The sequence below is a fragment of the Convolutriloba macropyga genome, chromosome 6 (genome assembly GCF_964194025.1).
Source record: "Convolutriloba macropyga chromosome 6, txConMacr16.3, whole genome shotgun sequence".
NCBI lineage: Eukaryota > Metazoa > Xenacoelomorpha > Acoela > Convolutidae > Convolutriloba > Convolutriloba macropyga.
The window spans coordinates 74,768,286-74,794,455 of NC_134473.1; the positions used below are offsets into that span (position 1 = coordinate 74,768,286).

Below are 26,170 nucleotides of genomic sequence, written 5' to 3' on the forward strand. Positions count from 1 at the left end.
AATTTGACATATTAAAGGATTTTAAACCATTTTTTAAGATCAAGAAAAATTTCCAGCTGCTGACAACCTCGGCGATGATGGGTGGATCAGTTTGGTGCAAGGTGACGACAAGAGCAAAACTGCTCGGCGCCAGGAAAAAATCGATGCAGAACGAAGACACCGCGATTATGACGACGGTAATTCTTGATTAACCATTCACCCAAACTTTCTAACCACAATTCGAGAAGCAGACACTTTCTTGAAAGTCAACTTGGCAGCCAAAAATTGTTTCAATAATCATTAAAGTTTGATTGCCTGTACGAAATACTTGCTCTGGGGTCAACGGTCTGAAAAATTTTTTCACTGCAACGATGATCAATGCGAACCTGTTAAACCAGATTTGCGGGTCTGCAATAGCAATCTTGCAAACTTTGGCTCTTCTACGAATTGATCAAACGCCTGGAGAAGACCACTTCTGTATAAAAATAGAAATTTTGCAAGTCATATTAAAGATAAAAAGAAAGTGGTTTTCAGACAACAAAATTTGACTGAAAAAACAGGAAATGTTTGCATTGCTTTATAGACGACTTCCAACGCACAGCGAGATCTTACTTCCAGAAAACCGAATAACCCACTTCAAACAAACTTTATAACTGAAAATGAGAAAACATTACCTTCCACAAAAACAACATTCTAACATCCGCTCAAAATTCTAAGAGACGTCATTACGCACCAAAACAGTATGGCTTCAAAAAAGGCCTCAAAAAAGTTTGCAATTCGTTTAACAAGAAAAGAGCCAAAAAAACTGATGAGCGATTTGAACAACACAGTTCATCAACTGTACCCCCACCAACAGCAACTCAACTAACGTTGAAACCATTCAAATCGAACAATCGAATGCAGAACCTTTTCGCCAACCGATTTATTGCCCCAGACTCCGACATCTTGCTGACGCTTATTATAATAAATCCAATTACGAGTACGAAATAGGACAAGATTAGGATGCTGAAAATCAGAATTAAAACGTGAGAATCGTGGCGTAAGTTCCATCGTTCATAGTAATAATTACCACCAGCTGTGACAACTAATAATTAAATTGTTTTAGTTATGATAACCAACAATTGACAATTTTTTTCATATAGTATTTTTTGAAACACACATAACACACTGTTTTTAGATCTACAGTAAACTTACTTTTTTGAATGACACTTGTGGATCGCAAATACTTGGTGAATATTTATTTATTGATTCGCTCGACAATGGGTCTTGAATCCCGTTCCAATTTGAATTCGCCACACGAAAGTAGCTTTTGTTCCAAATATAAAATGTCCTCCAGTAATTTCAAATGAGTTTTGTTCGTCTGCTAATATTTGGTTCAGATATTGCCCAAAGCCTAAGTGTTGTTTTCTAAACGTTTTTTGTGGCACCAACTTAAAATTTTTTCAATTTTTTTAAGTATTCTCAAACTTTTCCAGCATTTTTTGTCAATTTGTAGTTTTTTTACTGAGCCTAAATATTCAACGGCGTGATTCGCTATCTAGAATTTTTTTAGAAAAACAAACTTTTTCCGTTGATACCTAATGGTTTATCGCTAAAATAACCCGATAACTATCCGAAATTCAACAGTTACAATTGATATAATGACATATATGTCAAAATAACTATTTCGCTCGCGGGGATTTGGAACAGTTGCTTGCATCAACGGAGGGGCATGAATAACAAGAATGGTTTTGGTACAATTGTGAAATTTTGAAATTCAAAAACTTTTGGGATTGTAGTGGAGCGTTTTAATTTTCAGAGAATATTTTTGCATTTTAAAAATATCAAACATGCGCATCAAACTAAACGAACAATAGTGATAAATTCAATAAAAATGCTTGTTTTTTGGTTCTTTTAAACACTGTGTTAGCGTAAAATTGTCCGTAAAAATTTGATTTCTGCCTCTAAATGTTTTTTTTGCAGTCATTTAACATAGCCTCATTGACTGCAGGCCCAATTCACTTCCTAAGCAGTTATAACTTAATGTAAAATTTAATTTATTTTTTCAAAAAAAAAGTTTTTTGTTTGTCGACTTTTAAAAAAAATTGATTTTCGAAAAATTATTTTTGTTAGCTTTGCCACATTGTATCTTTTTTTTCCGACACCTTTATGCTTAGTCTCGGCAAAAAAGGTGGTTTCATCCTCTCTCTTTTGAAATATAATTTACGGTTATTTGATGTTTGTGCTTAAAAGTTTGATTGTTTGGCTATGATAAAAGTTTTTTAACCTTTTAAGGGTATTGGGAAAATTTCGAGAACCTTTAATGCTGTTTTCTAACATTATCATATATAAGATACATCAATGACAAGAATGACAAGTCATAACTCAATTTAATGACGTTGAAAGAGGTTGCAAAATCTATTGTCTTTAGTGAATAGATTATGAATTTACAGGCTTCGACACCGTTTTACAGTTAAATTTACATGACATATTAGTTTTTTCCTGTATTTGTTCTTTTTACTTTCTTACTTTTTGTAAAAAGATAGACTGATGATGAGTTTTGGTCGTAATTGATGCCTTTTATTATATTTTGATTTTGTTTTTGTCTTATCTCTTACTATAGTTAGCGAGCGCATCATCGGCCATCTAATGGCCCCCATCAATCACCATTATTTATTTGTGGTTTGAGATTAAGGCTGTTTTTTGTCAGAATAAAAATTATTGAAAGTTTTCTTAAAACGCCTTTTAAAACGCAACTTTAACAGAAAAGACAGAAGTTTTGTTTTTAAACATTGATGGTGATCTTTGACCAAGTTAAACTATTGATTCAAACTTCCCCAAAAAAATATTCTGTTTCATCCGTTCATTTTTCATGTCTTCAAACAAAATGGATCAGAATACAATTAGTGAGGGTGATTCTGGGGTACAACAACTGGACTTTCAAATCAACGCCATGCGATAAAAGGGCCCCAGTATTGTAATCTAGCCAAATGGTGTTTAAAATAGCCAGTATAGTGCTGAAAATTTTATTGAGTCAAGGCTGAAAGATTATCTTAGCAGGCCTGATTCTCATAGCGTGCCCTAAGTTGCCCTAAGTTTTAAAGCCACCAGTCATTGATAAATTTGTCCTTTTCGGCACGAATACCAAGTTTATGTCTCTCGATGGAATTTCAAAAAATGCTCATTGAGCGAGAAAACAATTTCAATTAAAAAACTGTTACAATCAATGGAAGTCAATTTTCGCCAAGCAACTGCGTAGTATCAGTCAAAAGCTTAAAACATTTAAGTCTCAATCAAGACAATGGAAATATACTTACCAGCCAAGAATGTTAATGAAGCTCAGTTTCGAAAATCTCATAAAAATCAACCCACTGGGAGCCACTAAACCCAGTAATACTATGAAAAAATCCTGACAGGAATCAGAGAAAGGAACCTTTTAGTCGACCATATGCGAGTCGTTGGCCTAATAAAAAAAACAGTTTCTCAACAAAAATGACCTGAAAAGTTCGGTTGAACTTTGCGATCGAACTCAAGCGTCATAAAACTCCCAATAATCACAATAACTAACTCAATTAATTTTTTTGTCTTTGTCTAATATTGAGCAAACAAAAAACACGTGGAAAAATTTTGGTGTTAAAATTTATTGTAGCGTTCGGTTTGCCTATTCCCAAAATTATATATTTAAAAGAAACAAGACTTACTGAACTAGGAAAAAAGTTTATATTAATCTGAGAAAACACGTTCCTTTCATTAAGCTTTAAAGATTTTCCGAATTTCTGCAGATTCTCGCAGAACAATTATGGCTATATTTAAGTTTACTTCTAACTTTTAGAGGAAAACGAAGTATGCAGGTAATAAACAATTTCACAATGTTCTCCGAATTGTTTTGGCTTCCGCCTCAAAAGTAATCCGAATAGTTTTTGTATTTTGTTCAAGGCTATGAAATAAAGCCTCGGAAAGGTAGTTGAAGTAAAAAGTGGCATTGGATATGCTGCACTAAAACGAATGAGGATGCGTTCAAGGTCCGTCAATTTTCTGCAGTTCCTCTGAACGCATTTTATGTTACTCGCATTCACTTAATGGGATATAAAATAAGAGTGAGAGTAAGTCTTACAATTTTCAGTGAATTTTTGGCACGCAACAAACCGACAAAAAACTTGACACAATCAGCCCTAATTCATGTTAATTTAAGGGGATTTTTAACAATTGAGACAAAACTTAAAAAATTGGTAGGCTAAAATAAACTATCTTTACAACGAAAAATTGTTTTAACAAGATTATTAGAGTTTCAGAGAGCGCCCTCATCAAATTCACCTATTACTAAAGAACATTCTCTCACTGAAAGAAAATTTCATCTTTTCACCAATTGTCGAAACAAAACCACAAACCGAGAATGCTTGCATTGAGAGTTGCCTGAATCAAGATGTTGAACCGGGCTTAAAGAAGCTTGTAGGTTTCAATTTCTTGCTCTAACAGGACAGAGAGGTAGGTGTGGCACTTTTTTTGCAGAACTAAGCGTATTCATAAAAAGTTTTCTGGACAAAAGATGTTAACCCAAAAATTCCCTTTCGAGAGTCAGAAAAATTCACCTTAGAAGAGTAAGGAGAATTTTTGTCACTGATCTAAAGTGGACACTAAACACCTCGATGAGCACTTTTTCGGACCTTGTGGAGCAGTACTTGGCTCTGCTTAACATAAAGCATCAATCCAAACCTCCTGTATGCCGAGAAATTAAAGACAAAAATTAAGGAAAATTAAAGAAAATTGACTAACAAGGAAGATAGTAAACAATGACTCCTTTACAATGATGTTTTGACTTTCTTTCAATGAAAATACACTTAACAAAGCGACGTCTAATTGAACTTTCTATATTAAAAATGCAAGTTCAAATCTAGAAATTAGTGAATATTTACCGAACAAGATTTTAACAGTGGTGGGAACTCTGGTTACAGCAGAAGAGAAAAGATCTTCAAAAAACCCGATAGATGGTAATGAAAAGAAGTTTTGGAACTTTTGCCGGGCATTAATAATATAATTATTATTAATAATATTAAAATTATTAGCGTTAATAGAATATAAAAGAAATCCAATTGAAATCAAGGAGGAAAAGTTTTAAAAGCAGATTAAGTGCAGGAAAGCCAACAACCAATACCGAACTAGATCAAACTTAAATTGCTCAATCAAAAAAAATTTTCGATGTAACTATTGATGCTTTTTCGACAGTAATTGAAAGAATAATTAACCAATGACTTGCTGCACATTGAAAAATAAACAAAAATAAATATGTGAATTTGCAAAAATCTTGTTTTATTAAAAACAGACTAACACAAAATAGCAACAAAACTGTTTTAATTGATTTCTCAATTAAAAACACAGAAAAAGGAATGAAATCTTTAACTGAGAAAATTGCGAGAGCAGATGACTTGAGTTGAAATTTGGCAGTGAACTGAGATTTGCTTTCATGTAGAATAAACATTAAAACATGCTTCGAAGGCAGCATCTATAATAAATCATGTTCTTAAATACACAGCAGTCAGATATATATCAGGTTTCTAAAAAATACATTCAATCAATTTATCAATATGTAGTTTATGGCAGTGTAAACAAAAGACTTCTTATTAAGGTTGAAAAGCAACAAAGTCTCTGAAAGTTGCTAAACAGCACTAGTAGACCGAAGAAATTGAGAATTAGCGAAAAATTTACACCAATTAAAACCAAAATTGAGAACTGGCAACAATTATTTTTCAACAAGTGTCTTAGTTGAACATAGACATTTCGATATCAACAAGGTGGAAAAAGGAGGGACTGAAACAGTTGCTGCACGATTTTCAGGATTTGTATACATGTCATAATAAACAACTCCTAACTTTATTCTTGTAGAGCTTAAAACCAAAACAAAAATTGTCAGGATTTGTTTCTACGGTGATGCAGCCATAACTCATAATTCTATTTTGAGTAATAATCACTGGAATTAGACTCAACAAGTGTTTGAGCAAGAGACACCACTAGAACAGCTATATGTATGAATGGCTCTCTTTCCAATGGTTGAAAATTTTGTTGGGTGTGTACCTCGATTGTACTTTCAGCCTTTTAAGAAATTATTATTTATTGTGGCAGTAATATATTCCGCGATAACTTATACCGCTTAGAATCAACATAACTTCATCATGCAAATCGACCGTAGTTGGTCTGAAACGCCGTGTTTAATCTGACATTTGGCACTACTATAGCCGAGAACTCACGATTGAGTTGGAAAGATTGGGCCAAAACCGAGTTGGACCAAAACCGAACGGGAAATATCTAAATAAAACTTTGAAACATGAAATAACACGTTCAGAGAAGAAAAGTCCTATGCGTCGTGTCGCTGCTTGCGCTTTCTCCAACTAAATCTTCCAGGAGGAGGGGCCCGAATGTTACAAACCTCACTTAAACATGTGGCTCATGTAGCATGTTTTGTTCGAGATCCCACTTTATTCTCGGGCCAAGGTTGTAGATCGTTAACGCAAATCTTTGAATTGCATTCCTTGTATAGCCTTCCTTATATAACAGACAATAAAAAGGAGATTAAATTCTGGCAAACAAGTTAGAGAGATCCAATAAATAGGCATATCATATTCCGGTAACCATCTACATACCAAACCGATTCTGCTCTGATATAATTATATAAAAGTAGACGTACGAATACAAAACTTTTATTGGTGACATTGTTACATTTTTTCCCCGTTTTTCGAGAGTAGACAAAATTGCCTGGTTCTTTGAACTTTTTTCAAAGACTACAAAAACAAGACCGGAAACACTGAACCAAAAGTCAACAAAATGATTTTGGCTGACAATTTACTCCCTCGCGTCAGCTGCCATCACGATCCCAATGAAAAAACGAACCCAAAGAAAAATCTTCAGTGACAGATGGCTTAATTCAATTGGTAAACTCATTAATAACTGCTCGTGCTCTTAGTGATGAACAGAAAATGTTGAAACCATTTATTAGGGCCCTTAATCAATGCAATAATTATAAAAGATAAGATGATCCACCTCTTCTGGTCCTATATAAACTATTGAGAATATGGAAACTTAGCTCATGGGAAAGCAAACAAGACCCAACGGAAAGGCAAATTTTGCCCCTAAAATCAACTCACCATATTGAGTTATGAACAAAGTTTTCTCTTTCAGGTGCAGTGGACACCCTGGACATCCACCTATGCGAAGTACTTCCCTCGAAATACACCTGGGTTGGGATCCTAATGGCTGTGTACTGTGGTGAGGCAACTGGAAAAGTAGTCCCATTCTTAACTGGTTTGGCAATGTTTGAAACCAGCTCTCCGGAGGGAATGTGGCGATACTACGTTTTAGTATTATCAACTCCGTCTATATTGTTCGTTATGCTGGCTTCGCTATCTATGGACGAATCGCCAGTGTATTCACTGTCGAAAGGCAAAACCGAAAATGCAATTAAAGTTGTAAACAAAATAGTATCAACAGCGGACCAACAGTTCGTTCATGAGTTCAACAACGAAGAGTCACCGAGTGAAACGGCGGAACCGACGACTTTCTGGCAAAGTATAATCATGATTATTCATGATTGGTTCATTCTGCGAAGTTTAATTTGCGTGGTTTTGATTGGTTGCTCTGTTATTTACACTACCTATGACTTAACGTACATCGCGACTGAGTTAGTTTTTCTCAGTGGCCAAACGGATTCCAATTACTGTGAAGGTACGAACAGAAGAACGTACTTGCTGTCGACTTCTGATTATATTCTTCTTTCAGGCTATATGACATTCGCATTCTTGGTTAAGGTAGTCTCTATGTATCTAGCCAATAAATTTACGATGAATTTGAAAAAGTCGTCTTTAATATGCCTCCCGATATCAATTGCTCTTGCCAGCGGCCTTTTCCTGTGCCCGAAAATATGGGTATCTCTTGTACTTTATGCGTGTATAGACGCAATTAGTGCTATCGTTGAGTTGTATTTCATCATATTTATAGCGGACATCGTACCAACAAACGTTAGAAGCGCAATTTATGGTTTTCTAACTTTTCTGATGTATATACCGTTGGCAGTTACTCCTTATCTGATCCAGGTGTTGGCTAAGAAATCTGAGCATTACGTCACAACTACATCTATTTCGTTTATTACAGTGAGTTTATTGGCGGCATTAGCGTTGCCCAGAAGAACGTCAATGAACCAATGAAGCAAACACAAAACGAAACAAAAAGTTAATATTTTTATATACTATAATCGGCTAAAATTATTTCGAGATTTTGTATATCTAGATATTGCGCCCCCCACCTAATAAACGATTGCAGCTCTTTTACTCATTTCTCTCATTGGAAAACGGTTTCCAGTTCTGTTAATCAAAAAAAGACAGACATAATAAAACTTACTAAATGATTGTTTGATTGCGAAGGACAAATTTGATATTCGGGTTTTGAAATAACTAGCAATAATTAGCAGACATAACCGACTAACGTCGGGCGAATTCCTCTCAAACGACCGGCGTGCGGTTGGCTTTGTCAGTAGCTAACTGTGGATTAGTGAAGCTAGTTTTAGATTAATTGAAAGGGCGTGAGGTTAGCGCAGCGGGGGATTGATGGGGGAGCAACGCGGTAGGCGGTCTTCGACTGCACGGGGACACGTCCTTGCGGCTTACACGATGTGCAGAAGCAGGGGTGGGGGGGGGGGGTGAAGTGGAGGGATGTATGGGAGGTAAAACTCTAACAACCGCCCTTCACACCATTGGTATACTTCTTCAAACAGTTTCCGTGAATCGCATACTTTGAAACCCGTTTTCGAGGACAAGAGTCAATGGGTCTGACCAAAAATCGGTCAAGCAAAAAATCGCATAAAAAGACCACAGGACTAGTATGATAACCACAAACTTTGTTTGAGAGAAATTAAACAAACTTTGTTTTAGAGCAATTAAACAAATTTCGTTTGAGAGCCATTATTGACCAGGGAAGTCTGAGAGAAATTTAATTCAGCTATAACTCAAGACCGAGACAATGAGGCCAGCAAAATTCGACTAAGACAACAACCAACAGTTAAAATTGGAATTCAGTAAAAATTTGGTGACCTATTTTTGTTTGTATACTAAGCATGAAAAGTAAGTTAGTACTCTATGGTTTTACAAAGTAAAAAATACAAAATTCAACCAAAAAATTAAACGTTGTAGCCATCCTTTCACGGCACTGCTCCCCTACGCAAGTGATTCTTGCTACACCTTATTCTGACCCAAGACTACGTCCAAGACTTAGAGCAATGGCCTAAATAATGTTTTGCCAAAAATTTGTTAGTGAAATTTTGTGGTCGATCATTGACGTTTTACGTCGTAAATTTATTGAGTGCTAGTTTTATTTTGAATTTTGATATTTATTATACGAATTGATTAGTGCTGCGGGCGGAATCCAGACGAGGCAAAACCTTCAAGAAAGTGTTATTCGGCAAGTAAAACAAATGAACAAAAATTGCTATAAAATTTCAAAATTTTGATTTGAAGGTTCTATAATCATTGCGTACACTTCTTAGGGAACGGCAGAGTATTTAAGTTAAAAACCTAACAATTAGTATCCAGTGTAATTTGATAAACTGGAATAGTTTCAATAATAACTTATTGAACATTTGATTGTTCTCACGTAGAATTTGTCGAAAACTTTTGACTCTCTGAAAAAAAACGTCTCGAAGCCAGCTGATCCGCAAGAGAAGTTGTAACGAGAATTGAAACGGCTGTTAAATTTAAAAGCATATGGACTGCATGATGGCATATGCGGATTAATGGAACAACCTTTTGACACAGTAAGTTTAACTAAACTCTCATTAAAAACGCGTCTCAGTTCAGTATTGATTGAATGTCTGTGACAATTCGTGATCCTTCAGCAATTGCTTCAATGCACAATCCGTTGCAAGTGCAAGTTCCCCATGAACATATTATCTTTCCAATGAAACTAAGTATTCTGGCCAGAGTAAGTCTTCCAGTAGTTGAGAATTCTGCTCTTCAATTTACCTCAAAATATAAATTCAAAAGAAATCTCACGGTAGTAAATGTTTTCTTGGTTTAAATTTTTGTTCAAACACTGGCACGTTTAACAAACACTATAGTAGTTAAAATTGACATTCACCAGCTTAGGAGTACAAAATTACCCCCAATTCAGCCTGATGTACAGTGATTTTAAAACTTTATAGCTTATTTGTCTTGATTCGTGAATTTCCAGAAAAATAGTATTTCCAAGAAATCAATACACGGCCATAATAACTGTCAAGACTCTTTTGAAGTAAGCTGGTTTTCGGATCACTTCAAAAACAGGACTTAAACAATTTAAGATTCTAAAATTAGAAAAATCCCACAATTTTTTTAAATTTTTGATTAACTGGAAAACCTCTCACAATTACTTGCTGCCGGCAATTTTTAGGTTCTTTTTAGGCTGATTTTTTTTCAGAAGAGAGCCAAGAATGCCAATACCAATCCCTTAATTTGTTCAGCGAAAAATCTTTGAAAGGTATATGAACGTCACTCGCATCTTTCAACGAAAAAACATCATCGTTCGGCACAAAGGGAGCAGAAAAACACTCCGAATGTAGTTCCTTTCTAATCACAAAAAAAAACAATTATAACTGTAAACCACTTTCAAGAGGTTAATTCAAGCAAGCTAAAACCTGTGCAAATGATATCTAGGTCATTGATGAACTTGTCAAACTTCAACCAACACATTAGAAGAAACATTCGAAGCAAAGACAATCAAATCGACCATTTAAAAAATATGTTTGTCGAAGCCAAACGATGCTATATTTGCTGCTCATCCCGTTTTTGAGGCCCGAAAGTCAAGTGTCCGACAAACAATTTGTCAAGTAAAAAATCGCATTAAAAAGACCACAGGACTAATATAATTGCTACAAACTTTGTTTGAGAGCAAATAACCATATATTTCAAGAAAGTCTATCTCGAATTTTCAAATTGGATACCATTACCCACGTTCGTGCCGCGAAAACAATTAGGCATTTAGCAGTCATTTAGATGAGAGCAAATGAATATCAATTTTAGGATTCGAAGAAACAATGTCTCCAATAATTATCAAAATATCCTATGTTTCAAATTTTTGACCACTTCAACAACAAAAGCCGGATAACTGACATCAATCGTGAATTAAAAGTTGATCACAAATATTTTCTGTCTTTGAGTTGTCCGTTTCTTGAGACATCAGATTGCAAATTGTTCAATACCTCCTTAGTTCACTTGCTGACACTGCGCTGTAGAGCAGTTTGCTAGTTCACAGTTAGCTAAGTTTCCTCAATCTCTAGTTCCTTTAATTAAAAGATTTTCAATAAAAAAAATAAAAGTTATCAATCACAATCTCATTTTGTACAGTTTCTAAATAGTCTTTCAAAATTCTGGGCATAGAGTTCTATTCAGACTCTTCTCTGTTTCCTTGGCCTCAACATGGTGTAGTAGTTGCCGATGTGAGTGTGATCAGTGAGAGATGCGATGTTCATGCCTGCCAGGAACAATCCACGCACCACAGCTTCACGTCCTGGTCCAACCTAAGATGACAACACACATTCAAATACCAAGAATTAGTACTTCCTGAGTATAAACCTGATTAAAATATATGTCATAAAAAATCGTAATGATATTGTTAAAATAATAGGTAAGGCTAAATTATATGGCAAATGAATAAAATATTTAGCAACACAAAATTCAAACGTTCAAATTCAATTTTTGGAAACAATTGACAGTATAAAAGAGAAAACATCCTATACAACTGAGCAAAAAAGCTCGAAAATTTCGGTCAAATACTTAAATTCTTTAGATCAAATTTTTAGGCTTGAAACAGTAAAGAATTACTCTTGACAATCAAAACTCCCTTTAACCTAACTAATTTTACTGTAAATTTCTCCGTTTGTCTGCAAATCCTGAGGGCTACAAAACGGTGTTTTTCTCTAAGATGTGTAAACAAAAAGTGAAAATTTGACTGAAGAAAAAAGCGAGCCTCGCATATATAGCCCCCCATTTTGAAAAATGTCGGAACAATTACATAGGCAACTGCAAAACGGTATTATATCTATAAAAGCCTGACATATTTCAAATGTATTAAAAGGTTCCCAAACGCACTGCTATTTGTACGAGTTAGTTATTAAACTATTTTGACCTGTAAATTACTATGACAATCTGATTTAAAAAAACACATGAACAAAAGCTTTTGCCTGCTCCACACAAATTATCAAACGCCTGCGTGTTTTCTTTGAAAAGGCGGTATGCACAAAACTACTGCTCTCTTCAGTCGATCCTTAAACTCAATTAATGAAAGAAAATCAATAAAAAATCTCAAAATAACCTTTCCAGCCGTAAAAAAGCGTCTCGACAGAACCGTTTGAGGTCAACCGTATTGCGGTTCAGATTGTAGATCCAGCATAAAAACTGTTTTTAAACGTTAGAGTTTAGGTCACACTGACAGTGAAATTTATATTAATCGATCACAATTTTTCAAACTTAGGTCAATCCGTAGTTTTCTAACTATTTCGAATAAATCCTCACTCAGAGACAATTAATGAATCCAAAAATATTTTGATACAAAAACAAGCTTTGAAGACTTCAAACAAAAAAATCTGCTTATATAAATGCAGACACTCAAATAGCTCCACAAATTTTATACATAACATGTGGACATCTAAATTGAATTTCAAAAAATGTAAAAGTCTGAATCAGAAGACAAGTAGTTGACAGTGGGGGTTCCAAATTGCCTATTTTGCGACTAATAAGGCGTAGGGCTCTACGAGATCTGCTTATCCACGTAAAATTCAGGGCTGTACCTGTTTATCTCCGTTTTTCAGAACAAGTTAAAAGCGTCTAACGAAAAATTGTCAAAGCCAAAAATCACAAAAAACAACACGGGAATGTGCCCAAAACGAATCGAAGAGTCGTGCAAAGTAAACTCTTAACTAAGCTTACCGAAATCAGAAATATCAAAGAAAATAACATAGCTGGCAGATTGCGGAAAATAGCCGCATTAGGTTCGTAGATCTGCAGTCTCGAAAAAACAGTAAGACAGACTAAAAAAATTCGTCTTTTCATTGAAGGCTGATATGTTATATTTTGACAAAAATCTGTATAACTTTTTGCTGCCTCTATTAGCTGCTCTCAAATAACCTTCATTTAGAGAGACACACACCCATTTGACCTTATCTCTTTGAATTAAAGTAAATAAAAGTCAATTTCAAAGTGAGGAAGTCATTTTTGAGAGTGAGTTAAGTGAAGCGTGACCAAAAATTTAATCACGCCGATGAACAATAATTCACTCCACTAAGAGCGAAAAATGACGTCACACACGCACTTCAGTTGAAATTGCATGAACGAATAGACAAAAAGCTATCACTGTGCGGCTATTAATAACAAAAGAATTGCCTAATAAAACTATGGAAAATAAGTTTTAGAAAATGCAGAAATTCTTAGTGTGGGGTGTGGGTAGTCGTGCGAGAAGGGGGACTGGAGCGGGAGGGACGCTTATGGGATCAAAACTTCTCAAATTATTATTTGACCTTGAATTTGACCAGCAGTTCATATTTGCCATGTATTAGAAACTAAGCTACTGTTAGAAACATATTTGCCATGTATTAGAAACTAAGCTACTGTTAGAAACATATTTGCCATGTATTAGAAACTAAGCTACTGTTAGAAACAAGTTAAGTACCTTGTTATTTGAGTCGTAAAACGAACGCACTAATGTTATTGCTATAGTTGAAAAAATAAACGTTAATAGCCTAAATTGGCCCAAATACAAATGAGATGCTGATGGAGGCTAACAATAGTGTTATTTAAAGGAAAGCTTGAGGAATACAATCTTAATTTTCTCACCCCTTCTAAGACAACTCGTGTGCATTTGATTCCCAATTTTAAAAGGCGTCTGGCTACAGTGCTTCCTACTTGCTGATTCACAACAGGTGACTTCTTCTTCGCATTTTTGTACCCCTCCAATTTGGCAGTTGTATAATAGACAATATTCATATCTTTATCATATGTATTCACAATTAAGTTGTTCCAACTCGCTCTGCAATGCGTAATATGCAATTCCGAAAAATGAACTCCGTCGTAATATAAATTTTCGTAATCATTTTCATATGGCGATTCTGCGACAATTTCTGGATATTTGATATCAGTTTTGCTCGTTTTTCGGGTAAGCTCGTGGCTATCTAAATCATCGTCTGCAATATCCGAGGAGATCATAGTTCCGGAGGAAACTTCGGGTTTAAAGCTGACAAATTTGTTCGGCCCAACTTGAACAAAGCGGTTTCTTCTGGTATTTAAGCTCATGTTGCCTTTAACGTTTGAAAGACCAGAACACGCACAAGAATGTAAAGAAACGTTTCTATTGTGTAGTTGCGACTTGGTCCATATTGCAATTGTTCTGTCCAAGGATCTGATCGTGTTTTGGTTGTTCAACAACAACCTTTGAAATGACTTCAGCATATTGGAAAAAGAACAAAATTTCTGAAAAATTGTAAAGCTTCGAAATCAAGGTTGAGCATTAAAACTAACAGCCAGGTGTCTTTCGGAGGTTCAAAGATTCCAATGATATATAAACCAACCGATGCTATATACATAAACCAAGCCGCAAAAACTGCCTCTTACAATATGACTCTTGTGTTCTCAGCACAATATGACTCTTGTGAATTCTAATTTTAGAGACTAGCAGAGATCTAAAAAGACTTTACATGTTTACCACCTTTTTGGTGACGAAAAGTCAAATGGTCAGACGAAAAAACCTTATGACAAATAGTCGGTAGCACGAAAAAATTGGCAAACAATTGATAGATAATTATCTCATGTTCAAAAATGCACTGATCAAACCAATAATATCGAGACAATAAGTTTTTTGACTTGACAATTCAGACTCCACATAAATATAGTTTATTAGATTTGACTACTGAAACCATATTTTGTGCTGTTACTTTTGGTGAAACAACTGAATTTCAAATGCATTCAAACAATTTCCTGTCAGATTTCCGGAAGCGATTCAAGCCGTATCAGCCAGTGCATTAAAACTGATTCACAGCCCATAAACGAAAGAGAGAAAAAATCGAATGAAATTGCAAATAAAATAAACCCTATAATTTTGAAGAACAGCCTCAATTTATTCCCAAGTTACATATCTGGTGGTCATTTAGTCATAATTTAATTTTGCGGAGGTCTCAGTTAATCAGAAACTACAACACCAATAAACCACCAATTATTCAATACGCTTAGTGTATTGTTATAGCTATACTTTTAAAACCTCATTGAAATCATTGTTCCGAGTCATCTTGGTGGGGGGGGGGGGAGGAGGAGGAACTATATGCTCAACTTCGCTTTTTTTGTTCAGTCGATTTTGGCCGATCGATACATTCGTCGTACAGAGTTGTGAGTGGCATCATTAGAAAGCCCTCCAGCAGAGCAAACAGAATTTTATTAAAAGATTTTATTGAATTTCATTTTTTCCTCGGAGTTATCGAGGTTTAGAGTTTTGTGAACAATTGACTGATTTCAGTTGTTTTTGTTCACAATTTCCGTATTTCTGCTAAAATTTTTGTCAATTTTGTAGAAAAAATAAGCAAAATTGGTACCAATAATGTTATTGGTTTTAAATTTAACATATGAGTGTTGCTGAAAAGTTGGATCCAAATTTTTGGCTAACATTTCGGAAGTATAAACAAAACTGGAGGCACAAGCTTTTCTAATTTAAGAGGGCTGGCTTCTATTCTGCTTCTTATGATGAGTGTTCTATAATTAAAAATTAGTCAGTTTTTCAATAAATCGGTTATTATTTCTTATAAAACTGGATATAAATTTTTTGTCCAATTAAAAAGTTTGCTAGAACAATAACCATTTTTTATAGGACGACAAACAAAATCAAGGCTGGTTGTGGTCTAATAGTGGATTAAAAATATTCCAAAATTGAAAGGAGAGCTCTTTTCGCAGTTTTGTCTTTTTTGATGTTGAATTTCGGAATATTATGAAGCCGGAAAGACTTCGACCTCTTGCTCAGTCTTAAACAGACCCCATTTACGTACAAATGCGATCCAAGGAACATATATTATACATTCAGTTAAAAGCTGATGCTTTTTATGGCTTCAACACTGTTTGAGTAGTACTTTTGAAATTTTGAGTTCTTTACTCGTTGTTATTTTGTGGTCAGTTGACTTGGTCTCACACATCACAGAGGTCCGAGTGCTGTCCTAAGGAGCTATACGTTAATCTATCTAGCGTTTTCAGTTGTTAATTTATCTAGCGTTTTCAGTTGTTAATCTATCCAGCGTTTTAATTTTTCAAAAAAAAAAGCGGATTTTTGAGCTTTGGCCCCATTTTTATCTTTTTCATATTAAAACTTAGTCCCAGCAAAGTCATCTCGTCTTCTTTCTGGTTAATTAACACTTGTTACCACTGGCGTTAGTGAGCATGTTCTGATTGAAAATATTGATTTTAACGGCTTCGATACTGTTTTCAGAAAAATTTAACAGTTGTATAGCTTGCCTCCTAAATCTGCCGTTCTTTTTACATTGGTATGAGATATTCTGGACAATGACCAGTGTCGATAGCTTCCTATGAAGGTATGAATGAAAACTATTTAATGATTTCAGTCCATAGCTGTTGGTTTTCATGACTTTGAATATTTGATAAAAACTTGTCCACTTTTGATCTCATTTTCGTCAAAATTTATGTTAGTTTTATTACTGCCAGATCGATCCCATTTTTTCTTGATGAAATAAATTTAAATACAATATAAAAAGCGGTTTAATGATTAAAATATGTTTTCCTGGCTTTGTTTCTATTAGCATTACAAAAATGTGATTTTGGTATGTATGCCATTATTTGAGGTTTATTTCTGCTGTCTCGTCACATTACGACAATGAAGACAGGTCCAACTGGCAGGCCCAAATATACATTTGTAGTTTCTGTTTAGTTAGTAGCATATGATTTTAAAACTTGCTTGAACACATACTTTAATCAAATTTTTATGAATCTTTTTATTTCGTATTAAGAAAAGCCGATTTCTTATTAGTCGTAGTACATTTTCTGGATAGTAAAAGATCTCAACAACTTCTAAGACTTCCGTTGATAGCGAATGGCCTTAATCACTTTGAAAAGAAATGGTTTTTCAAAAATAAAAAACGTAATTTTCAACTTTGCACTCTTTTCCTTACTACCTATTCATAATAAGGACACGTAACCCATCTTTCACAGTGAAAAAAAACTGATTTGTTCAATCAGAGTGTTATGCGATGCTATTTTGACTTTGTTAAGTGTTTCTAAAAATAGACATTGAGTTTCGGTCGCAATTATTGTTCGTTTTTTATATGAATTTGTTGTTTGTCTGGTCTCGTTTCGTCTTCGGTAATAGCCAGCTGGGGCTTAGGGATTCTAACATTAAGTGGGAGGGGTGAGTGGAGTGGGGGTGTCCAACGCTTAACCCATTTTTGAGAATGAAAAGTCAAATGGTTCCGACAAAAAAACGGTTGAGCAAAAAATCGCATAAAAAGACCATATGACTAACATAATTGCTACAAATTTCGCTTGAGAGCAATTAAAAAGGTCCAAACAAAATTGACAAAAGATCAGAAAATTTTTCAAAATCACTAATATGTAAAAAAACATCTATAACAAAAGCTCTGCATACAAGTTTAGAGTCAAAAACATTTTTATAAATTGCACTAGGCGAAAAAAGGACAAAAAGAACACCAAATAAAGGCAAGATTAAAAAAACTTACTACATTTCAAAAACAACTGGTTCTTAAGTCATCAAAAGATAGCTAAAAACTAAAGTCGATAAATTAAAAAAATATTTCACAACAGAAGGCCAAAAAGAACTTATTATTGACTAAGCGACAAGACCACAAGAAAAGCAACAAAAACGGGCAGAACCGTTGTTTTAATGAAATGGTGTCAAAGGTTATGAAAACCACCGGTATGAATTCAAGCGACCAAATAGATTCGTTTACACCTCAGGAGCAATAAGATAAGTTATTAATGGAATCAATAGAACATAATGCAACAAAATAGTCAAAATTGAAAAATTTTCAAATACTTTAAGATGAATAGTGTCAAAGCTATACAAGCTACTAGCCAAAAGCTTGAAACATTAAGAAAGTTCATCATGCCTGATTAGCAACCGATGAGTAATACGACTAATTGATAGACAAAAAAATCAACAACAAAAAGTAAATTTCAAAACTTCGATCCCCCTGGGACCTACCATAAGTAGGATTAAGTGCTACAACAGAAAAAAATAGAACAAACATCTAAAAATTTACTAATATTTTATGATGACAAATGATTTCAGGGTCATAAAACACCAGTCCGGGGTCTTCAAGCAAGTCAATTTGTCGCACGTGAAAAGATTCTCACTCTCGGAAACAGAAAATTTGTGAAAACACCAAACTCACTCCACTTTAAAGGTAGTAGTAAAAAATCACATTTCGAACCTAATGTTTACACCACTGGCGTGACCAAAATCGTAATTCTAATTTGAGTTCTCATTGACAATAAAAAGTCGGTGAGCAGATCTTACAAAATACAGCGCACCAATAAGTTGAAATGAAAACTCGAATGAGCGGCTGTCAAAAAGAGCACCCAATTAATAGAATTGTGCGCGGGCCAAATGCACGTAGAAGCACATATAATGCCTTGCCTGGAAAAAACTATCCCGTTTTCCGAATCGTTAAGCGCCAACAGATCTAAAAAATGGATGCCGCAATGGATCAATTTGGCTTAAAAAACCCTATCTGGCAGTCCTCTTTGTGAATTTCATCGAGGAGAACTCGGCAATGTAAACCATAAATTAGCTTCAAATAAAGTAACACTAACAAATAAATCAATTTAGAACACTATTTTACACTCAATACAAACTTTAAATCGATTTCGTTGACAGACAAAGAAATATAACGATAGAATACTGCAAAACGTTTGAAAATTCAAGTAAGAAGAAATTTGCAGAAACCATGATTTGGGCATCGGACAGCTCGTCAAACAATAAACGATTCAACACCAGCTCGAATTAAAAATTTTGTTTCATCTGGGGTTCACGACAACGTGTGTCCTTCATCAAACACGAATTTGGAACACAGATAGAGTTGCATCATTGTTGCTTATAGAAATTCCAGACCATCCTGGAAAAATGATTCGTTATAATGATTAAGATTACAAAATCAGTACAAAATAGCACAAATGACAAACGTGAGACTTCACTTCACTTCAGTTAGTTAGTTAAGATTGAGGTTGATTCAATTTCATGATAATAATCATCATTTGTCAACGAATTGGACGCCGTTAGTTACAAACTACAAAATTACAGCCAACCCCAACAAGAACTGGAATTGACTCAGGTCAATGTGGGCTCAGCTTGAAGCAGCTGTGGTCAGAATTTAATCTCATTTAAGCTGGTACAATAACACTTTAATCGACAATCAAATGTTTATGTGTCGACGAATCGCAATCGACATTTTGATAATCAAAACCAGTTCTTTTCCTTCTCACTGATTAATAATAAAAGAAGAATTTGACAATGGCTCTACACTCAAACGCAGGTTGCTTCCTTCATTTTATATGATCCGAATTATGCTGTCACTAAGATAGGAGTCGTTTCAAGTTCAGTCACGATAAGTACCATCACGTTGAAAACCTTCAATAGATTCTGTTGATCACGTGTAATTTATGTTTTATTCATAATTATCAGCTTGGTCTTTAGTGAGTCTCTTCCTCTCTTGAGCTTCGAAGAATCTGTTCAGTCGCAGCAGGTAGCCTCCCAGTCCAAGCATAGCCACCAAACTGAGGGCGACAGAGGCCGCAGCCTCTAACAGTCCAATTCCCGGAGTCATGTGGGAATTCTTACTCCAGTACACGCATAAAGTGAGGCACACCAATATAACTGAAACAGACGCAAATGAGAAAAGATGCTTTTTAGATCAGAATTTGCCATTCCAAATATTCAAAAAAAAGGTCGTAATAATCTGAAAACTGTCAAAATAAAAACTCAAATCTCACAAATTTGCAATCTGAGCCCCCTCCGGTATTATGGGCCGTAATTAGTATTAGTCTTATGGGCTATAACGGCTAGTTCCTCGTCTTACTAGGATAAACCATCATCACCGCAAAAATACGCATTAATAAAGTAATATATTGGGGCGCAAATAATATGCACTCATTAAGCTGCGGGGACGGGGCACAAACGGAAAAGATCCGATTGTGCACAATGTCTAATGAAACCCAAATCTTTTGTTCAAGGGGACAGATAAGACAAACTAATCCATAACTCAATGTCTTGTTAACTGCTCCTTACTCTGTGTTGTGATTGCAACTAGCGTTGCCATGGCAACCCTTTTCCTCATCTGTCTGTGTTTGTTGACCACACAACCCCAGAAGAGAGACAGCATAAAAGTCAGACCCACCAAACCAGCCAGACAGCCCAGGATGGCCATGAAGCGGCACAAGGTCACCCAATCTGAAACATCACCAGCTTCGAAAATGGGGCTTTAATTGTCATTCACTTTTCCGCATCATGCTACACAGATCTACCCACTAACAGCTATCATCACCAGGAACCTGCCGCTACAATAAATCTATATAGATGAATACAGATCTCAATTTGAAACTTTTTGTGGAACAAAAGTAAGAGGATGTCATCACGTACTTGAACGGACTCATTTCATTTCGGAGTTACTTGAACTCTTGATGAAATCTGATAGGCAAGCAAAAGGCTATTTCTGCTGTCAAGTTAAAGCTGCCGAAATTGAATTGAAAAGCGAATATGACGGCAGCAGTCCGAGGTTTCAGTTTTGGTCACAAGGATAAACAATACCACAGTTAGGTAGACAGGATAAAATTTTAGATATTGCATGTTTTTTATCACGGAAACGGTTAATGTCATTTTTTTTCAAAAAACTTTTTGAAAGTGATTATTCAAAAAGTTTTTAGGTACTCAATTGATTTCGCGAGTGACATTTTGAGCAGAGATTTGGCGTGGCGTTTAGGAACATATCACGAGCTCTAATTTTGTTTCTTATTCACTACTGTATGACATTACCACAAAAACTCGATTATAGCTCTAAAAATCACCAAGTTTGTAATTAATTTTGACTTTAAAAAATACCATCATGTCGACAATAAGGGCTTCGCGCCACTTCCTTTCGCATTGAGAACCGCCCATCACAACATGAAAAGTTTTGGAAAATCGCATTTTTAGAGACTAGTAAGGACTGCTTAGGCTCTAAGAGAGCCGCCGGCAACTTAACGACCTGTGCGCTACCTTTTAATCACATTTTTGACGATGAAAAATCAAATGGGTCAGACGAAAAATCGGTCAAGTGAAAAATTGCATAAAAGACCACAGGGCTAATATAATTGCTACAAACTTCGTTTAAGAGCAACTAATAAGTAACACTTGCTGCAAAATCACTGCTTTATATCACAGACTGACAGTAGACCAAGAGCAAGTTTAAGTTCAAGCCTATTGGGGAATCAAATAACCAAGAAAATTTAGATTAAGAGCAGTTTATAGTCACTTCGTATAAAATATTTTCAAGCATATTGGATACAGAAAATCAAATAAAGTGCCACTAGCTATATGCACCCACTAAAAGTTGCACCAAAGCACGCAGAAATTTAGGTAATCGACTCTATTTTATCAACAGAAAGGAGAGTCCTCTTTTACAAAATTAAATTTGAAAAGCTCTGAAAATATACAAAAATTCAGCCGTATATATTTTCCGCAAGGTAAATAACAAAAATTCAGCCGTATATATTATCCGCAAGGTAAATAACAGAGATAATTAAGTCCAAGAAATATTTCCAGTTTTTAACATGATAAAAATCCCAATTTCCCATGGTTTAATCAAGCTGATACCTTACTTAGAAGTTCTATTTCGGCCTGAAAAATCTAAGTTTCATTAGAGCTCCTGAATCTGTTCAGGTGAGACAAAGCCCAGGCCGTCATAACTTATCAAGATCAATTTTTGCTGAATAAATCTCTTATAAAGTCCTAACTTAGTTAGCAAAAACAGTTTTATTTCACTTCCATTCAACACTCCTAAGAAATAACCGAAGGTTGGTACTTTTGCTGTTTCTTAAGTTTGCTTTATTTTTCTCAAGGTATCTTGAGTTAGAATTTCGATTTCTATTCAGTGACCTGATGCAGCCCAAATGCGAAAGCAACATTACGCGCCAACTCATCGACTGGTCGATTATTACATAGGCCAAGCCGATTACGCAGCAGTAACGATTCAACCCAGCGCCGAGTATCGAACCCCGCAAGCTATGAAAAACCAGCACAACAAAAATTCCGGATGCATGCCAGTCAAAACAGCCCGCAGATTGCCGGAATAGCTGCGAAAGAATAGACTTGCGTGCCGTATGATAGATAGATGTGAACAAAAAAACCACTAGCAATAAAGCGAAGTTTTGTTCAAACACTGTTTTCTCACTCTACTTTAAAATTAGAGCAAAAAATTCACGCCGCCAACCACTCGCTTTTTCGCTCCACTTCCTGCTTCGGCGTGACTAAAATCACTACTTCCAAATTCACAAAAATCATGAAAATGTGTGAACAGATCTTTAAAAAAAGACAGCGCCCCATTACAATTCAAATTCTTTGAAATGTAAACAAACCAACAGCACCGCAATATAGCTCCGCTCAGCTTGCAGCTATAATCAGAAGATCCAACAGGCGAAGCCGTTCCAGTAGAGCGAACAATGATACGAACAAATAACTGCCCAGACCGCAAAAATCGTACTCAATAGCGCAAGCAAGCAAAAAACCAAGTCAAATCGGAAGATCAGCTAACAGGGGCCAAACAGGGAGCCGCTGCTAAACAGCGAGATGACCCGCGCCGAGTTACCAATTGACGTCCAAACAAGCCGAGTTAACCCTACTTTTTGCGATATTTGCAACTTCATTTTTCATGGAGCAATCTGCCGAAAATTTAAAAAGACAATTTTGTACCAATGAACACATTGTATTCGGTCAAATAACAAATATTCAGCGAAATTGGACTCACAAGTGGACAAATGTATTCAGCATGCTTGCTTGCCGAATTTCAATTCAAACAGCAAAACTGCGAGAAATCAAACATATCCCAGTAAAGCCAGACCCATTTCTATCATTATGGTCAGCTTCAGTCGGAGAGGGGGGTAATTGGGGGAAGGGGACAACAGTCCAGGTGGGGGGGGGGGGGGGGGGGGGCTGCTCGGGGAAGGGTACAAAAAGTTTGCCAATAGGCTTCACATGACGTCATTATAGACAACTAATAAGATTTAAATTGATAAACGGAAACCAGCATTTCCGTAGTCATTTTGCTTTCAGTAGTAAACTGTCCCAAATTCTTGAGCTGTTTTGAAGGACAAACATCCGGCTAGAAGTCAAAAGTTCAGCAAATTTTGTTCGAGAGCAACTAACAACCAACTAGCGTAGAAAAATTGCTCTGAAACGACTGGTGCGCCGTAGGTTCTCGCGTTAGCTAACTTAAGGGAAGGGAGGCTAGCATTAGTGGTCAAGGGGGCGAAAATGTGGCGGCTGGAGAGTTTCCATTATACACCATGAAATTATGCTTCAATGTCAGTTTCGTTCGAGACGTACACATAGCGGTTAAAAAAAGCTCTAAGAGCTCTAGGGAGACATAATGCGTTACAAAATTGCTTTACAGAAAGACCAACAGGACAAAAATATTTTTTTTTACAAAACTTTAGAGCAATTTATTAAGGAATTTCAGCTGAAAAGGAAGTGTTCCATGCCGTGTTAGATCAACGCTGAAGCCAGGACACTACGGAACTCATTTCATTGTCCATCTCTGCAATTTTTTTCAATTTTTAAAGCCCTCGGATTTATATATTAGGCAACAGAATCCGCTGGCTGATAAAGTAGTCGTGATAAATTTGATAAAACCCTTCAAAGTATGAAAGATGCTCTCAATGATATCAAAAGCAACTGAGAATGCTTTCAATGTTTACATTGCGAAAACTGCTTTATCATCATGAAAAGTCATTATTTCTTTTTTTCTGCATCTAAGTGATTTTAAACAAATGTTTTAGGAATAGAAACAATGATATGCAAATTTTGGGTATGTATTTTGCCACATCAACCCTGTGGCAAGCATTTCTTTATTGAAACAAGGTAACAACTAAACCAATAACATGTTCTTCTTCAAACATTAATTGGTTCGTTAAGAAGCGCAAGAAGCAAGAACAATCAAGACTTTACTAATTTCATGGAAACTTAAGCATTTCAATCAAGCAGATATCAATATAAAACAACACAAATGGTTTAAGAGCAAAATAGTTAAAAAAACTATTTGACAATCTTGGCCTTTTTTTAGGTATATCTTTGCTACTCTCTTCGATTTCACCATCCTCTAAAGGATCGATACATTAAGCAATGGTGAGACTCGATCGTGTATTCTTTTCATCTGTCACCCCACCAGAGACAGTGTTGTCCACGGTTGAATCACCACCAATGACCTGAAACCCAGTCACAGCTGCCTCCGCATGATTCGCGTTGTTCGTCGATGCGAAGCTTACAGATACTCTCAAGTCTTTAGAATCAGCTTGGCCACGTTCGTCGTCCACTGGGGCCTTCCCGTCTTTTTTCTCTTCTGTGCTGTATTTCACTTTAAGCGTGTGCTTCGCATTGCCATTTTCGAAGAATGGTTTGTAGATTTGGAGCAGTTGAATGATGACCCCGACGCTTCGATCTGCAGCGGCTTGAAAAGAACTGGACCAGTGACTGCGTTTCGTCCCGTGTGGCCACTATTCTTCACTGAGAATTTCTCGCCTGCCTCAGTGATTGTCCCAGATGGAAGAGTATTCTTCAGGCTCAACTTGTCTGAAACTACCTTGGTCGGCTACTTCGTTGCTGATTTCGAAAGTAAGTTGCCATCTTCGCTGTCTTCATTACCAATTAGTTTATCCAGCCTGTTGTCAGTAGGATCAATATTCAGAACTATGAACGACAAAGCCTGCTCATTGAACTTCAGACAAGCCTTTCTAATTTTCTTGAAAGCTGTTTGAATTTCTTTACGAAGCTCCTCAATCTCCTGACTCTTCCTTACTTCCTTGCCAAGTTTCAGGAACTTCGACTGGTCGTCTATTTCGGCTTTGGCTGTCTCTGACACAGCGAACTCCAGCGAAATCTCCAATCTATGAATTGCGAGCTCTATTGACTTTTCAGCTTTTTCAAAAGTTTTTCAGAAATGATGCTGCAACGACGTAACTGCTGCTGTCGAACTGTACATGATTTAATGGCGACTAAAAAGCCTATAGGTCAAGGTCAGACATGAAGCTAGACATTCGATTAAATACCCGCCAACGTTACACAACCACCAGCTTATTGAACAACTCCTCTGAACCATGCAAGTCCTATCATCTCTCTTAAGCATGTACCTCGATGCTCTTCATCATGCAACCCTTATAGACTGTCACTCATTTAATATATAAGATTTAAAAGCAATTGACTGAAGCTGTCAATTGATCTCCAGAAAAATTATTTGCCTAACTTATTGACCGAAACCATTTAACCAACTACGTGTCTTCACATGCGCATCAGTTGCAGTCATGCAGTTTGACTATTAGAAGTGGTCACAAGCTCAACGATTTCAATTTGCACCTGCCAGGGAACCAAAAAATGAGATAACAGATCAGAACTGGTCAATTGATAGAGGTTAAACAACGTGTGCAACAATCAAAGCACTTCAATTCCAACATGTTTTTATGGCACATTTTTTTTTTAATTTCATTGTGCATGATTATCTCAATTCTGATCTTTAAATAATCAAAACAAAATTTCGGTAGTACAGATTTGAAAACTGAGAAGCAGCCGATTTCAATTTAAAGAACGAATTTATTTCGCTATTTAATAACAACCAATCAATAGCGGGGATAAGCGAAGGAAGCGTCAAGTTTCCATTTGCAGCTTACCCTATTTAATGTAGCTTATCCTTGTACCAATACTCCATTGCGTTCTGATCATCCATTGCAAAATCACGATGTAAAAAGAGACTCCAACATGCATTCCTACAAATACAGCGGAAAAAATCTGAATTAAAAAATGGAGTAACTTTGGGCGCTATCGAAAAGCTGGCCGGAAAGAAAGAAAACTATCGACCAATGCCCTTCTCATTATGGAACGTAGCGCTACAAGCATAATCGAACATAAACCGACTAATGTCGGAAGAATTGCTCTCGAACGACAGGCGGGTAGAAAAATA

General features: G+C 35.9%; 4 protein-coding genes across 7 annotated transcripts in view; 1 reads left to right on the forward strand and 3 right to left on the reverse strand.

Moving 5' to 3' along the window:
- LOC142341209 (uncharacterized) overlaps positions 1-8,350 on the forward strand; it is a 34,822-nt gene extending 26,472 nt beyond the window's left edge. For both annotated transcript variants that reach the window (XM_075392130.1, XM_075392131.1), the window contains one exon: positions 7,129-8,350. In XM_075392130.1, the coding sequence (XP_075248245.1) occupies positions 7,129-8,150 (1,022 nt within the window). In that variant the 3' untranslated portion in view covers positions 8,151-8,350. The remainder of the gene's footprint in view (positions 1-7,128) is intronic.
- The window catches only part of LOC142340621 (cyclin-dependent kinase 2-associated protein 1-like), a 575,438-nt gene that overhangs the window by 376,863 nt on the left and 172,405 nt on the right, over positions 1-26,170 (reverse strand). The window lies entirely within an intron of this gene.
- The window catches only part of LOC142340620 (large ribosomal subunit protein bL17m-like), a 435,605-nt gene that overhangs the window by 84,163 nt on the left and 325,272 nt on the right, over positions 1-26,170 (reverse strand). Inside the window, exons 3-4 of one of the 2 annotated variants that reach the window (XM_075391312.1) lie at positions 20,257-20,418; positions 18,743-19,845 (exon numbers count right to left, since the gene is read on the reverse strand). The exons of the other annotated variant lie outside the window; for it this stretch is intronic. Of the exons in view, the coding sequence (XP_075247427.1) occupies positions 19,637-19,845; positions 20,257-20,418 (371 nt within the window). The 3' untranslated portion in view covers positions 18,743-19,636. Of the gene's footprint in view, positions 1-18,742; positions 19,846-20,256; positions 20,419-26,170 lie in introns of those variants that run through there. 2 annotated transcript variants of the gene reach the window in all.
- Positions 11,236-14,458, reverse strand: LOC142341211 (small ribosomal subunit protein uS11m-like). Its single transcript, XM_075392132.1, has 2 exons — positions 13,803-14,458; positions 11,236-11,491 (listed from the first exon to the last, which is right to left on the reverse strand). Exons 1-2 carry the CDS (start codon positions 14,412-14,414, stop codon positions 11,360-11,362), a joined length of 744 nt encoding a protein of 247 aa, XP_075248247.1. The 5' UTR covers positions 14,415-14,458; the 3' UTR covers positions 11,236-11,359.